This window comes from Capsaspora owczarzaki (assembly GCF_000151315.2).
Source record: "Capsaspora owczarzaki ATCC 30864 unplaced genomic scaffold supercont2.8, whole genome shotgun sequence".
Lineage (NCBI taxonomy): Eukaryota > Filasterea > Ministeriida > Capsasporidae > Capsaspora > Capsaspora owczarzaki.
Genome location: NW_011887299.1, coordinates 1,129,607 through 1,144,159, shown reverse-complemented (window position 1 = coordinate 1,144,159; position 14,553 = coordinate 1,129,607). Strand labels below are relative to the sequence as shown.

Below are 14,553 nucleotides of genomic sequence, written 5' to 3'. Positions count from 1 at the left end.
TATAAACTCGCATTTCTCATTCTTACAAACTCACAGATCACAATGTCGGCAACACAAGCAAAGCGGACTGTTGCGCTGATTGGCGGCGAGTTTTCAGGCGGTCAAGTAAGGCGAGCAAAACGAAAAGAAAAGAGCGCCTTGTGTGTTTGCAAACGAGAGACTCGCTGTTTTGAGCGTTTGAGTGCTGGAGTGCTGGAATTGGTGATGCTCGAGTTGAAGCGCAGTCAGGTTGGAGTGGAGACGGAGTGAGGGGGGGGGCGGTCGAGCAGTGAGACGAGAATGAGTGACTGCATGTGTGTTCCTCCTCTGTGTTTTGTCCCCGCTTCTCTCCGCTCTTCCTTCTGCCTGCGTGCCAATGAGTGCGTATCGAGTGGTTTCGTCACGTGACCTTCATCCGTCTGTCAGATCAACAGCGAAATGCAACGAAAAAGCCATTCAACAAAAGCCATCCATTCAAAAAAAAGCCAAAATAGCTAATCGGTCACGGCTTTTTATTCAAACACAATCATCATTTCTTACTCGTTCAATTGGACGATCGAAGAACGAAACACAAACACAAACACAAACACATGAACGTGTGGCGTTCGATGTGCATCGCTTGATAGTTGATACAAGTTGTCAGTCCCAGTGGTGGAGCGTGAATGGAGCTGCAAAATCACATTCGTCTGAGAAACGCAGCTGAGCTCAGCTAGAACTCGATTGCGCACCCATCTCACCCTGATTCTCAATCACTGCTCTCACTCGACTGCTGCTTTCTCCATCTGCTTAGCCAAAGGGCGGCGTCGAGCGTGCGCCAAAGATGATGCGCCAAGCCAAGATTGTCGATCAGGTCAAGGCTCTTGGTGAGTTGTTACGCTCATTGTTTGCTTTGTTTGTATCGTCTGAGACGAGCAGAAACAGTGTGTCAAAAAGAGTGTCACTTTGAAATATGCTCAAGCTGAGAAAGCCAGATTTTTGTTTCTCACTCGTTTCTCCTCGATTCACCTTCGTCCCCGACTCTGCACACACACAGGCTACGAGGTCAACGACTGCGGAGACCATGCATTCCCGTCGCCCGATGCTGCCAACTCGAGCGCCGATCCGCCGGCAGGCATCGTCAAAAACCCGCGCACAGTTGGCAACGCGTGCAAGCAGATTTACGACATTGTTCAAGCAGCCGTCAAGCGAGACGAGATTGTCTACACGATTGGCGGCGATCATAGCCTTGGCTTGGCGACGGTCGGTGGGCACGCTGCCTCACGCCCCAACCTGTGCTGCATCTGGGTAAAAAGAGGTGTTTTTTCTTTGGATGTCGCCAACGAATTTTTGGCGATATTGGGACGCTACGCTCATGCTCTCGATGTGCTCATTGCCCTTGTTTGGCTGTTAGGTCGACGCGCATGCCGATATCAACACTGCGGAAACGACTGGCAGCGGCAACATGCACGGCATGCCCGTGTCCATCCTGCTCGGCCTGCAAAAGCCGCAAGACATTCCCGGCTTTGAGTGGTTCAACCCCGTCATGACCACTGCCGACATTGTCTACATTGGCCTGCGTGATCTGGACGAGGGCGAGCGGTATGTCTCCAGAGCTGGATTGATGCATGCACTCGTTCTCACTTTCGTTGACTTTTTTGTTTTAGCTCCATCATCCGCAAGTTTGGCATGAAGGCATTCACCATGCATCACGTCGACAAGTATGGCATTGGTCAGGTAAGCAGCAGCGCAGCACAGTCAGCAAACGAGTGACAGCCTGAACTGAGACGGCATTTGTTCTTTTCAGGTCGTCCAAATGGCGCTTGATCACGTCAACCCCAAGCGAGACCGTCCGATTCATCTGAGCTTTGATGTCGATGCTTTGGATCCCGCGGTGTGTATTGCTTTTCGTGTGTGCGTTTTGATTGATTGTTGACTGTCACTCACCTGATCTCAAACTGTTGTTGTTTGTCTCAGATCGCACCTTCGACCGGAACCACCGTGCGAGGTGGCCTCACCTTCCGCGAGGGCCACTACATTTGCGAGGCAGTGTACGAGACTGGTCTGCTTCGCGGCTTGGACATTATGGAAGTCAATCCGGCGCTTGGCAACCACAGGGAGGTTGCCGAGACGATCGCGATTGGCTGCTCGTTGACGCGCTGCGCTCTCGGCGAGACCTTGCTATAAGCATGGGCAAAGAGCAAAGCGAGGTCCAGCACCACAGTGGTTTTGAGGTTGATGTCGCATTGTGCGTTGTCGCATTCAATAAACAAGTTTCGATTTGCCCAAGCTCCATTTTGCCTTTCCCCCTCCATCAAAAACTACCGTCGCTATCCATGTCTCATTCTAGCTTTGACCATTCATTCAGCCATTTTTCATTTTCATTCGTTCACTTTTCTACTTTGCTTCGAGTGCGACGAGTTCGATGACCGAAGCATCCGACCCGACTCCCGCCTCGTCCATGCTCGCTCCATGGTCGGTCACCCTCGAAACCACTTGACTTTGCATTTCCCACTCCTACTTCACTCACTTCTCACTTCAACTGTGTCTCTACGACTGTCTTTGGTGGTTGGCGCAGGGCTGCAATGCTCACGGATCCCGCCGTCTATGCGATTCTCGGGTCGTCGCTCTTCCTCGTCTGGCACGGCTCAGAGCGGTCGGTTTGTTTTGTGTTTGTTTGTCAACTGTAGTTCGTGTGGTGAGTTTTGGAGTCAAGGGTTGCTCACTCCATCACTGCTGCTGTTTCTTATGTAGGTCTGCTCAGGCGGTTGCTGCGGTCAAGCGGAACGAACAACCCGCCGAATGTAGGTTCTCAGCATCCATGATGATGATGACGATGGGGGAAATGGTGACATGAAACATTATCACTACAAGCGCCAATGTCCCTGAGCTTTGCTGAAAATTTCCATCGCCGCTTTGTTGAAACAGATATTCAGACAATGTCCAAACGCGAGGTGCTGCTGTTTCCAGTCGTCGGGTCGTTCACTCTGCTCCTGATCTTCTTCTTGTTTGAGTGGATTCAATTCCTGCTCATCATTTCGCAGACAGGTTAGTCTGGTGTGTGTTGGTGGTGTTTGCGATGATTTTGACGCTCAACTGAACCACTTTCTGCAATCAGTCATGGCATGCAGCTCTGTGGCATTTCTCATATCGCCTCTTGTACATGCGTGTCTGGCTCGCACATTTCCTCACGCGATGCGGTGAGTGAATTGGTTCTTGTTTGCTCAGAAACCTTGGTGTTCGCGACTCATTTCACAATTTTTTTCTCTCCTTTAGATCCGGTCTGTCTAACTGGTGCACTTGGGGCGAATTTTGCTCGATTGCGCTGGCAGTTGGTGTGACACTCGTATGGATGTACAGCGGGCATTGGCTCCTGGTCGACAGTAAGTTTTTGTTCCGCATTGAATTGAATTCGCTCGTTTCTCCGTACTCACATCTCCTGCCCCGTTTTTTCACCCTCCTGTGCCGTGTCATTTGGCAAACAGTACTCGGGTTTGGCATTTGTGTTGTCGGCATCACGTTCATTCAAATTCCCAACGTGAAGCTGGTCACCCTGCTTTTCGTCGGACTACTGCTCTACGACGTCTTCTGGGTGTTTTTTTCTGAACGCTGGTTTCATTCGAACGTCATGGTGGAAGTTGCCACCAAAGAAGCGGCCAATCCGGTACAGTGCAGTTTGTATTTTTTTTTTTTTCGATTCGTGCGTTCGCTCATCTCGTGAATCCACACACACAGATGGTCTCTGTTGCCAAAGTTCTGCACATTCCAAAGATTGCAGAGTCGAGTTCGCAAGTTTTGGAACTTCCCGTGAAGCTCATCTTCCCAAAGTAACGCAGCACAGGCATTTCATGTGTTTTTGGTTCCATGCGATTTACTTTTGCGAGTTATTTGGCTGGCACGACAGTTCGTTCACAAGCTCGCCACGACATTTCTCCATGCTGGGCCTTGGCGACATTGTAAGGGCACGCACATTCACACATTTTTTGGTTTACGTTGGATGGAACTCTGAGTTTTGCATCATGCTCCTGCAGGTCATTCCCGGGCTATTGGTTGCGTTGGTTCGCCGGATAGGAGACACGGACGCGCTCAAGTTTCGTTACTTTCAGGCGTCCTTGATTGGGTACTTTTTCGGTGAGTTGACTCTGCAATTCGTTTCGGTAGTTGCGCATTCGCCTTCCTCAATCCTGCAATCCCAACTTTTGCTCAGGTGTCCTTATGGCCATCGTGATGTCTCGTATTTATGGAGTGGCGCAACCAGCGCTTCTCTACCTTGTACCCAGTACGCTGTTGGCCGTTGGTTGGGCCACTGCGCGAAAGGTGAGCTCTCGCGGAACTTTTGATTGCATCCAAGTTTGATGTCCGCTAACTATTTCATTCTGGGTCTGCTTCTTCCTCCGTTCTCAAACACAGGGCGAGTTCCATCGATTCGTGCAATTCGATCAATCTGAAGAAAAGTACCTGCTACCAAAGCCGTAGCTTTTGTGAAACCAATGTCATCTACTGTTATTGTTGAAACTCTTCCTCCAGTATTGTTCATTGGGTGGTGTTCGCTTTTAAGTGATATGAAGTCAACGCGTCGCTGTCGAAGCGATCCAATTCTTGAATGTTGCCAAAACTGAATGAGTTGAACTTCCACGAAATTCGGATTCTTTGTGATTCTGCTGCGATCGTCAAGCTACCAAATCACAATGAGCTATTGTCCTATACTAGTTCCTGTTTCTTAACACATCAGTCCTTCATTTGTGCAAAATGCTCGACGTGCTGAACGCGATCTTTGACAGATTCGGATCCAAACTGTAACAACCTCGCCATCCATTCGAACCCAACCCAACACACCCAACACTCTCTTAATTCTTAATTCCTTTCTCTGATCCATCACAGTGACGAGTTTGACCTTGTGCCAGTGCTGTCCGAAGCCGACGCCGAGTTCCACCCGTTCGTGGTTGCAGTCACCCCCGAGAACTCGGTCAAGCTGGGCATCCCGTTCCAGATCGTCCCTGCGCTCTACACGGAGGCCAGTCGAGGGCTGATCGAGGCCAAGCAGCAAAGCGCCAGTCAAGCGACGAGCGCTGCCAGAAGCTCGTCGTCGTCGTCGTCGTGGCCAGAACATGCTGCTGATCTCAGTAAGGGCGAACTGGACGGATTTGGCATGACAGTTCTCAGAAACTTGGATAGTCAAGAATAGTATTGAGATTCGGCTGTTGTTGGCTCGAATTTACTTGGTTGTGTTTAACTATTCAATGCAGATTCAGAGATTGTTCGCAAACTGCAAGCAACCAGCCGAGCAGTCCTCATGATCAATGCTGAGAACTATACCGCATGGAATGCTCGGTAACAAAGGCTGAGCGTCGTGATGAATGATGGTTTGGGACGAGGCAGCTTGATTTTGTCTGATTTTGGGATTCTGCTTTGCTCGACGATGCAGCAAATTTTTGTTAACAGCAAAGGCCGTCGCCCTGCAAGACGAGCTTCTCTTCTTAGCTCTCGTGTTTCGAAAGCACCCGAAGAGTGGGGAGGCCTTTGCACATCGGTAAGTGGCCTGTTTTGGGCAATGCCAGCTTCTGCTTTCCTTTTGGTGATTCTCAGTGCGATGGTTTGTGTGGCTTGACTATTTTTCGCAATGATTGCATAGGCGATTTGTATTACAGCGGCTCCTGATCAACGACCCTCCTGCAATCAAGCAAACTCGACTGGCTGAAGAATTTGCAATCTGCACAACCGTGGCCAACTCGTACGCCAGCAATTATTTCAGCTGGAGCCACCGCACTTGGTTGCTAGAGCAGGTTGCCAGTGACAAAGACATGGTAACCGCGTGTTGCTTTTTTGGAGGATTGGCAGGCAACGGTCGAGAGGAACTCAGCCAAAATCAATTTTGTGATTGTGCATGCAACAGGTCAACACTGAACTCGAAACCATAAAGGCCTGGACTGCTCAGCATCCACAGGACCATTCCGGCTGCCACTACCTTCAACAAGTGTTGCTCGCGCGGTTGAGGACGAGATGGCCTGTTTTGAGCGAGTTGTTTGCCGGTGAAGGAAGCCTCGCCCTCAAGAACGCAAAGCAAGTTGCCGCCTTACTGTCGAATGCCAACTGCAATGACCTGGCCGTGGCGGCAACAGCAGCATTAACAGAGTGGCGGGAAGCGTTGAACGAATCAGCTGCTCTCCTGGAGCTCCATGCCGATAATGAAGCCTTGTTTCACCATCGGCGGTTTCTCGTGTATCATGCCTCTCTTTTGGCTGTAGCTACCGGTATCCAGGCCAGCACAGAGCTGCTGCAGCAAGAAACAACGCTTGCCCAAACGCAATTTGCTCCGCGCTCTTTCGGGTCGACCCCTTCCGCAGCACAACGAAGCCGGCTACTATCTGACTACCTGTCGTGGCTTTCGTCACTCCACCAGCACACTGCTGATTGGAAGCTGTGATACTCTTGTGCTTGCATTTGAATTGTGCAAAATCAGGAGTTTTGGTTTTGTCGACTTTGTGCCACCGTGCAAACGTACATTCGATGTATTGCCTCTTCCATTCATTTCCCCTCTTCCTAATCTTCCTAATAGAGCCATGGAACGCGCAGGTGCAGTCATCATGCTGCGTGCAGTGCCGCATCTTGACGTGCCGCCGCCATGGGCAGCACTGCTCGACAGCATGGCACTCCATCCCCAGCCACTCAGCACTGCATTGCGCATCATGTTCTCAACCCCAGGTACCTCCCAACGCGGTCGCTGCCATTGTCTTTGGCGCTGAGAACGGTGATGACGCTCGTTTCCCGCCATTTTTCTCGTTTCGCTCATTCCAACTCTAATCTGCGTGTGTGGGTGGTCTGCGTTTACTTTACTGTTATGACTCGTGTTTTGGACATGGCAGACCCAGAACAAGCGGCGTGGCCGTACGACTGGCTCGCGTTGCTCCGTTGGGCGCTCTTGCCATGCTGGATTCAGATTCCCGCCAGCACCAACCCGGGTCCAGCAAAGCACACTTCGGATTACCATAATGACGGTTCAGTCATCATTGTCAAGTACGCCTTGTTTCGTTGGTTTGGTTTGACCGAAGGTGATTTGGATGGAAGGCATTGACAACTCTGTTCGTTTGTTGCTTTGTTTGCCTGAAACACTTGTTTCAAATCACTCAGAACATGCCAGTTCTCGCGATTACCGCGGGCATACCAGCACGCCTTGTTACAGCTGATACAGACCATGCGAGACCGCTTGCCGGATGCGGCCACTGAATTACTGCAACAGTTGCAACCATCGATTGATTCGTCTCTGATGGATGCGACGACGCTCGAGCTACTGCGAACGTTCACACAAATCGACTCAGCCAACGCAAGAGAGCAACGCGAAGCACCCCCTGTTCCCATGCAGGTGGATTTTGCTGCGATCGACGAGGAGATTGCTGGAACCCCGACAAAACCAACTGTAGTCGGCTCCATCACGGACACCAACGACCATCCCTCTACACCCAGAAAAGTCCCTGGCACTCAAGCCATGGTGCAAGAGCCTGCTTTGGCGCAAACTGAATCGATTGCTGCCAAACCGAGCGACCAGCCATCCACCCCATTTCACTCTCGCCAGCCGCCAACGCAAGGCTCGGCATCTCTGCATACGCCATCCACACCGCACATTCCGAGCAGCCAGGCCGCTCAATTTGTTGCTATTCAAGCCCTGCGCGTCGAACTCGAAGAAGCCAATTACGAAGCGCTGTCGGAGGACGCGATTGGGCAAATCACACAACTGCTTCTCACCAGCTCGCCGCCTCAGGTGAGCTCAGTCTTTCGTACTCTATTTTATCTACTGAGCATTGTTTCACAAGGAGATTGCTCACTTTGAAACCCAAAACTGACTCAACTCACTGGAATCAGGTGCTCAAACTCACCCAAACCCTGGCATTGAATCAACTCCAAGACGGCGCTCTGGTGCCTCTCTGCGAGGCCATTGGTTCAGTTGACTTGGCTATTTCTAGCGCTAGTACCCTTGTGGACTCGCTGTTTGTGGCACGTGCCCGGCAACTCGGTGGTGCTGCGCCTCGACCTCTCTTCCATTGCATTACACAATTCAGCAAGCTGTCTGCCAAAGCGCTCGTCGTGGGTCTGTTTGTGCCACTGTGCGCCACTCCAAGCCAGCCCCTTGGTACCCCTAGTGCAAACAACATGGCTGTGTCGTTCGTTCGTCTGACTTTTTTGCGCATCTGTAGGAACCCACCAAGCCGCCCTATTGATTCGCATCATCCGTGAGGCACTGCCACCAGAGCATGCTTCAACAGTTTTCAGGTGCGGTGGGCTCTGATGATTGTGCTGTGGTTTTTGTTTTCTCGAATCTTTCTCACCAACCCTGTTTTGTTCACTCAATGTTCAGCTCGGTCACTTCGGCGCTGTCGCTGGTGTGGAATGATCACGTCCTCGAAGTCTTGACGGCCGCCACGAATTCCCGCTGCGGACTGGATGCTGATGCAGTCGAGCACGCGCTCGTGTCCCTGCTTCCTGCAGCCCACTCTCTTGCCAACTCTCTCAAACTCGCCAGTTTTCTGCAAGCGCTCATTGTCAAGCACGCCAATCTCGCCGCAAGTTCAAACATTGCACTTCGACTGCATCGCCTGCTCGATCTAAACACGAGCTTCTTGGCAACAGCTGCGCGCAAAGCGCTCGTCCGCCTTCAAGAATCCGCTCGTTAATACTGTATCGGTCATTTATTTAATTTTATTCTTATTGCGTAATATTGTATTGTAGCCACTAGTACGACAAAGACAATACAACCCCCTGCCCCTGACAACAACAGCAGAATCACCTTGCTTTTGCTTTCGACGCCGACGCTGGCTTCCGCGACGCTGCTGCAGCACCTTTGCCACCAGAAGCCTTCTTCTTGAACATGACGTCGACCGAGTTGTCCTCGGGTTTGGCCTCCTCCGGTTCGTCGTCCTCGACCAGGGACGACGGCGCAGATCCACTTTCCGAGCCAATAAATTCGACGTCGTCGTCAGCGGCCATTGCGCTCCGACCTTTGGCGGACGCGTACTGCGCTTCGGCCGCAAGGAATGGGTTTGGCTTTGCGACCTTGTTGAAGCGCAAGGTGAAGGCTGACTTGACGGCCGTCTTGATGGTCGGACGGGCGCGTCCGGGCAAGTTGAATTCGACAATCTCGCTCAGCACATCGCGATTGTCGCGACTCAAGCAGTACGTCTCCATGCGCGAAATGACTTCCGGAATGGCGTCCTGCTCTCGGACGGCCAGCGGAGAAGTCAAAGAGTCCAAGAGGACTGGGGCGTAGTGCAGCACGGTGGCGGTTCGATCACCAGAAGCAGACAAGCGCATGTGCGCCTGAATCGAGCTCAGGGCACGTAATTGTCCGTTAATGCGCGATGTTTTGCCGAGATAGGTGGGGAATGTGAACTGGCCGAAAGGACTGGCGCGACAAAAAAGCGAGACAACAAACACAAACAGTCAGCAATCCGCGCCGAAACCAAAAAAAAAAAAACCTACCCCCGTTCTCATTTCCTTCTCAACGACGTACGGAATGCCGCCTTGAACCAGGCGTGCTGGAACAACCGACGAAAACGTTCCAAAGGCTTGCAAAAGTGCCCAAAGTTGCTTTTTGCGGATGGCCGTTCCAACGAGATCGGACTGGCTAATGCTATCGGCTGCTTCAGCCATGAGGTCGAGTCTATCACAAAACAAAACGTGTGAGCGCATGCAATATTTGAAATACAAAGCAGCCTTCACCCTCCAAGCACTTACTCTCGAACAGGATCACCACGCGACTTTTGTGGCGTAATGCCGAGATAATTGCTCTGCACAAACAGCGGCATCAGCTCGTGGTCGACAAAGAAAAGATCGTAGAGAGGGTCCAGCTTGGCTCCATTGGCGGACGGCGCTGCGGCAGGAGGTGCCGAGAGCAGCTGGCGAGCAGCGTCAAACGTGTTCACCGTCATGTCCTTGGTGGCATTCTTCATCTCCTCCATGGCTGATGCGCCAGAGATCTTGACGTTGCCGTTGCGCCGCCAGAGAGACAAGAGATTCAAGCATTGGCGAATGTCGCTGTTTGTCGCTTGGGCCAGGTGCGACGCAGCTGCGGGGTCGAGTTGGATGCCCTCTCGCGCAGCGACAGAGAGCAGGCGTCCGGTGATTTGAAGAGGAGTGGGGCGATCAAACTTGAGGTCGTAGCAGTTCTCGCCGAGAGTTCGCAGCTTGCGATTGAAGCGATCGTTGCAGATGCAAATGACTGGCACCATGGCCGAGCGGATGAGAAGGTTGAGCTCGCCCACGCCGCCCAAGTCACCGGACGACATGCCGTCCACCTCGTCCATGATGAGCACGTGCTTGACTTGGCGCTCGCCGCCATTGGCACTGGCCTGCGAGCTTTTCGGCCGCCCTCCAAAGTACTCTGCCATGGAATGCGAACCCATCGACTCGCTGACAACCGAGCGCAGCGCCTTTTTGGAACGCACATCACTTGCGTTGAACTCGATGGGCTCAAAGCCGCACTCGCGTGCCACAATGTGCGCGGCGGTCGTTTTGCCGATGCCAGGCGGTCCAGACAGCAACGCGGCCTTGAATTCACTCCCGTCCGCTTCCGCTTTGGACTTTTTAAAGCCCTTTTTCGCTTCCTTGAGCTGCTCCTTGTTGGCAGCACGCGCAACAGGATCGAGGTTGTTGCTCTCCCAAGCCATCAACCAATTCTTGAGACGCTCGACGTTGAGCTTGTTTCCGAAAATCTCCTTTGTGGCGGTCGGGCGGTACTTTTCAGCCAACAGCGACGCCGCAGGCCGTCCATCCGAGCCAGCAGTCGCAGAGGCGGCACTGGAGGTTGAAGCAGCCGAAGATGCGGGCACATGGCGCGAGGAGGAGGACGAGGAGGACGACGATGACGCGAACGCCGAAGACGAAGAGGCGCTGGCCTTGGGCGCTGCAGCTTCGCTTGCCGCCATCTTCTTTGCCTGCTTGGCAGCGGCTGCCATCATGCTCGACGTCTCGACCGTGTTTTTGGCGGGCAGCGTCCGAATCAAATCAAACACGGCGTCATCGTCGACAATCTTGGTGCCAACTTCCTTTGCAGTGCGCGTTTTGGAAATGCCGCAGTCGCGGCCTGCGACCAAGTAGGTTGTCTTTTTGCTGACGGCACCAGTGACCTTGCCGCCGTGGGCCTTGATGAGATTCTCGAGATCTGTGCGATCGATGGCATCAAAAATACCGGTGACCACAAACGTCAGCCCCTCGAGGCAGTTTGTCGCACCCGTTGGGATTTCCTTGGTGCCAATGGCGGTCGGGCCAGTGCGATTCAGCATCTTCATGTAGTGAGCTCGCCTGTCGCGTTCCTTTTCTGCGTCCGAGCGCGTGTCTTCCTCGTCTGTGGCGCTACCAGCCTTGTGGTCGTCCCGCTTTTTCTGCGGTGATGCGGCAGCCCTCTTTGCAGGAGAGGCAGGAGTGGTCTTTTTCGCAGGGGAGGCAGGAGCAGCAGCAGCAGCAGCAGCAGCAGCAGGTTTATGGGGCGCCGCAGCAGACCGTCCGTACGCAGACTTTTTGTACGGTTGCCACTCGCCGCTCTTGCTACTGCTCGACGAAGGTTCGGCATCGACATCCACCACACCGGTGCTCTTGCTGCTGGACTGGTCGCTGGGCTTGGCAGTCGCTGGTTTGGCAACTGCAGCAGGCGGAGGCACGGATCGACGAGCAGCAGCCGGGGCAAAGTCGTCCTCAATCATGCGGGTCGGTGGTGGCGGATTCTTGTCGACAATTTCAAGAGCGTCATCGAAACCAGACTATACGACAGAGAGGGAACCGAGAAGAGAACGAGCAAAAAGTGAGTTGAACATTGAATTTTTTCAGCCCTGAAGTCAAGATCAAGCCGGTTTCAGGTAACAGCAGCACCCACGAGTGTACGACTCACCACTCGAAGCAGCTTGGTGGACTTGCGTTCAGGAACGGGCTGCTCTTCGATTCTGGGCTTTTTAGTTTCAAAATATGCCGATGTGACTGGCGGTACTGTCCGTCGCAAGCAAAACAAGCAAACATAAAAACCAATGCCACGAATGAGATGCATGAACAACAAACAATGCATCCATCTCGCTCTGATAACAACGGACGGCGAGACTGAGCACGAATTTACCTGCATTCGCTCTCTGAACTGGCTCGTCTTCGTCCGCGTCATCCACGACCAAGCGGCGCTTGAATGGAGTGACTTCGACACTCGTGCTCGCAGATAACGAGGGCTGTCGACGCGGCGAGGTGCGGGACTGAGGCGACGGCTTCGGGTTGGGACTCGATGTCGCAGCGGGCGGCTTGCGTTCGCTCGAAGTGGGTCGCGCCGGTGATGAAGCAGCGCTCGATGACTCGCGTTTGGCAGTCGACGCAGTCGCAGCAGCAGCAGCAGCCTTGGACGGCGAGGCGGTTTTCGTCGGGTTGGTCGATTTGCGCGGTTCAATGGTCGTCTTGACGCCCTTGAACATTGAGCGAATGTCCTGATTCTTGCTCTGTGCCAGATCCGCGTCAGGATTTGATGCAAAGTGTAGTTTAAAATCGTCAGAACAAGGAACACAGAGAGAGAGAAAGTGATGAGTAATGGGCTGTGCTGTGGAGATCAAGTGGGATTTGCGTTTTTGGCGGGAAAACTTTTCATCCATTTCCACGCTCGATTGCTCGTGTTCGTGCAGATCGCGTGCACAGAGCCTCCCGTCTCGGTTGCGTTTTTGTCAACAATCCGATCAATACTGTATAGCTGGGTGATATGGGGGACCTTTCTCTAGAGCAGGCTCACCATTGTTTGGGAAAATGAAGCGAGTTTTCGATGAATTTTTGGCGCCAAACACTGAAGACTGCTCACTTGATGAGAAACCCAAAGAAGCGGCTGGCTTTCTTTATGACATTGAAACAACATTCGACATTCACAACATGCGACAAAGCTGCAGAACTTTGCTTGCAATCACAGGAGGCAAGAAGCATCAAGCACGACAAAAAGCTAAGGCATCATGCTTCACATTGTTTGTCAAAACAACAGATTTGCTTTTGTAGAAAGAACGGACGATCGCACCGACCTACTGGCGGCGTTCGTTCTTGGCCTTGTGGCGGTTTTGGAGCACATCACTTGGGAAGGGCAGCTCCTCAATGACAGCATGCTTGCCTTGCTGAGGGGCATCCATCACGACATTTGCGTGTCCGAGCTCCTTCGCCTTCTCAACGACTGGACGCTCGTCATGCGCCTCGCGCTGGTGCAACTCGGCACCCGTCTCGAATGGGCGGTCAACCGTGTCGATGGCAGGGCCAGACACTTGCGCCTGCTCGATCGCCTTCTCGCGGACGCCAAGCTGGTCGGCAGGGGTGGTGCCGGCAGGCTCGTGGTGCTTGCCGTGCGACTTGATATCCTGGAGCACGAGATCGTAGCCGTGTTGCGGGGGCATGTCGGACGTCTGCGAACGAGGATGCTTGTAGTCCGGCGCGGTCTTTTGCTTGCGAGGCTCAAGGTCTTGGCGGGTCTGCTCAATGTGCTCTTCCTTGGCCATCTCTTTGGCATCGGCGTCTTGCATCCGGCTCTCGCTCCACGCATGCTCTTGCTGTGCCTTCCAGGAGGCTTGCTTGTTGGCCTCCTCTTGCTCCTCTTCTTGCTGGCGGAGCTCCTTGTGCTTCTTCATCTCGGAGCGAATCTGCTCGAGACGCTGGGCTTCGAGCTCCTTGATGCGCTGCCTGCGCTGCTCGGCATCCTCCTTGTGGGTGTCGGCTTCGGCCTCGTCGGTGCCTTCTGTGGATGTGCGCGCCGTGCGACGCTGCTTTTGCTCGTCAATCTTGGCATGCAGGCTTTCGACCAGGTCGGCGTTCTTCTTGGTCGATGACTCGGCTTGCTTCTTGTCTTCCGTACTCTCAAAGTCAGTGGCCTTGGCATCCTTGGAGTGGAGCTGGCGATCAACCCACTTGTCGTTGGTGTCCTTGTCACCCAAGTCCTTGTCCTTCTCCTCTTCCTCCTGCATTTCCTCTTCGTTGTTGCCTCCGGACAAGTATTGCTGCTGGATGTACGATGCGCCTTCGTCGATCGTCGTCTTGATGTCCGACAAGACCTCGAGTGGGTGCAAAAGTGTATGTTTGAGGGTGGCGGCGTTGATCGAGACCTTGCCGTGGCTCAGCAAATGCTCCTGCTGCTGCCCCTCCTGGTCCTCGCCGGCCGTCGCGTCCTGACCTTCGGCTTCCTGGTCAGCGGTCTTCTTGTCTTCGGCATCGTCGAGTTGCTGCTCGTTCTTGTCCTGCTTGACGGACTTTTCACTGCGCTCTGACACCTTGTCCGTTGTTGTTTCGCTTTCGCCAATTTCGGAAGGTTGCTGCGCGTCGTCCGTTGTGGTTGTCTCCTGCTTGCCAATGCCCGGCAGCAGTTCCGAGGCCTTGTTGAGGAGATTCACGGTGGCGTCAACGGGATGAAAAAGTGGCATGGTTTTTGTGTCTGGGTGGTGGATGTGGCAAGACTGTTTTGCAAAAGAAAAAAATGCTGGTTGGATGCGAAAGAGAACGAGTGAGCCCGCGTATTTGTAGAGCCAGAGCGAAAAGGGCAGAAACTGTGCAACTCAGGGGGGTTGCAGTGCATGTTTTTGCTATTTTAAGGTGTTTCTGGAAGCGAAGACTTTGTACGAA

General features: G+C 53.1%; 5 protein-coding genes across 5 annotated transcripts; 3 read left to right on the top strand and 2 right to left on the bottom strand.

The window, feature by feature from the left end:
- The first annotated feature begins 22 nt into the window (after positions 1–22).
- CAOG_05293 (arginase) lies at positions 23–2,238 on the top strand. The gene is made up of 7 exons (XM_004346928.2): positions 23–105; positions 770–842; positions 1,013–1,263; positions 1,370–1,557; positions 1,623–1,692; positions 1,763–1,849; positions 1,933–2,238. The coding sequence occupies exons 1-7, from the start codon at positions 43–45 to the stop codon at positions 2,140–2,142; spliced, it is 942 nt and encodes a 313-aa protein (XP_004346978.1). The 5' UTR covers positions 23–42; the 3' UTR covers positions 2,143–2,238.
- An 89-nt stretch (positions 2,239–2,327) lies between these two features.
- CAOG_05292 (signal peptide peptidase) lies at positions 2,328–4,589 on the top strand. The gene is made up of 12 exons (XM_004346927.2): positions 2,328–2,430; positions 2,534–2,611; positions 2,710–2,759; positions 2,884–3,003; positions 3,074–3,155; positions 3,232–3,338; positions 3,441–3,619; positions 3,691–3,782; positions 3,860–3,911; positions 3,987–4,086; positions 4,163–4,272; positions 4,366–4,589. The coding sequence occupies exons 1-12, from the start codon at positions 2,381–2,383 to the stop codon at positions 4,429–4,431; spliced, it is 1,086 nt and encodes a 361-aa protein (XP_004346977.1). The 5' UTR covers positions 2,328–2,380; the 3' UTR covers positions 4,432–4,589.
- A 115-nt stretch (positions 4,590–4,704) lies between these two features.
- On the top strand, positions 4,705–8,716 carry CAOG_05291 (hypothetical protein; the record flags this gene model as incomplete). The annotated part of the gene is made up of 12 exons (XM_004346926.2): positions 4,705–4,751; positions 4,837–5,078; positions 5,202–5,286; positions 5,381–5,485; positions 5,588–5,759; positions 5,849–6,375; positions 6,512–6,657; positions 6,819–6,969; positions 7,084–7,711; positions 7,813–8,080; positions 8,145–8,220; positions 8,306–8,716. The coding sequence occupies 12 exons, from the start codon at positions 4,705–4,707 to the stop codon at positions 8,619–8,621; spliced, it is 2,763 nt and encodes a 920-aa protein (XP_004346976.1). The 3' UTR covers positions 8,622–8,716.
- Positions 8,717–8,730: 14 nt separating this feature from the next.
- Positions 8,731–12,389, bottom strand: CAOG_05290 (replication factor C subunit 1; the record flags this gene model as incomplete). The annotated part of the gene is made up of 5 exons (XM_004346925.2): positions 8,731–9,349; positions 9,458–9,607; positions 9,682–11,702; positions 11,831–11,925; positions 12,050–12,389. The coding sequence occupies 5 exons, from the start codon at positions 12,387–12,389 to the stop codon at positions 8,731–8,733; spliced, it is 3,225 nt and encodes a 1,074-aa protein (XP_004346975.2).
- Positions 12,390–12,763: 374 nt separating this feature from the next.
- Positions 12,764–14,426, bottom strand: CAOG_05289 (hypothetical protein). Its single transcript, XM_004346924.2, has one exon. It carries the CDS (start codon positions 14,352–14,354, stop codon positions 12,975–12,977), a length of 1,380 nt encoding a protein of 459 aa, XP_004346974.1. The 5' UTR covers positions 14,355–14,426; the 3' UTR covers positions 12,764–12,974.
- Positions 14,427–14,553: the final 127 nt, after the last annotated feature.

Bases quoted from the DNA above. Each gene is read 5' to 3' on its own strand.
- CAOG_05293 (XM_004346928.2), top strand. From the start codon at position 43: ATGTCGGCAACACAAGCAAAGCGGACTGTTGCGCTGATTGGCGGCGAG. The intron at 106-769 runs GTAAGGCGAGCA...CCATCTGCTTAG, and splicing joins GCGAGTTTTCAGGCGGTCAA to CCAAAGGGCGGCGTCGAGCG. The intron at 1,693-1,762 runs GTAAGCAGCAGC...TGTTCTTTTCAG, and splicing joins ACAAGTATGGCATTGGTCAG to GTCGTCCAAATGGCGCTTGA.
- CAOG_05292 (XM_004346927.2), top strand. From the start codon at position 2,381: ATGACCGAAGCATCCGACCCGACTCCCGCCTCGTCCATGCTCGCTCCA. The intron at 3,004-3,073 runs GTTAGTCTGGTG...TTCTGCAATCAG, and splicing joins GCTCATCATTTCGCAGACAG to TCATGGCATGCAGCTCTGTG. The intron at 3,339-3,440 runs GTAAGTTTTTGT...TTTGGCAAACAG, and splicing joins GCATTGGCTCCTGGTCGACA to TACTCGGGTTTGGCATTTGT.
- CAOG_05289 (XM_004346924.2), bottom strand. From the start codon at position 14,354: ATGCCACTTTTTCATCCCGTTGACGCCACCGTGAATCTCCTCAACAAG.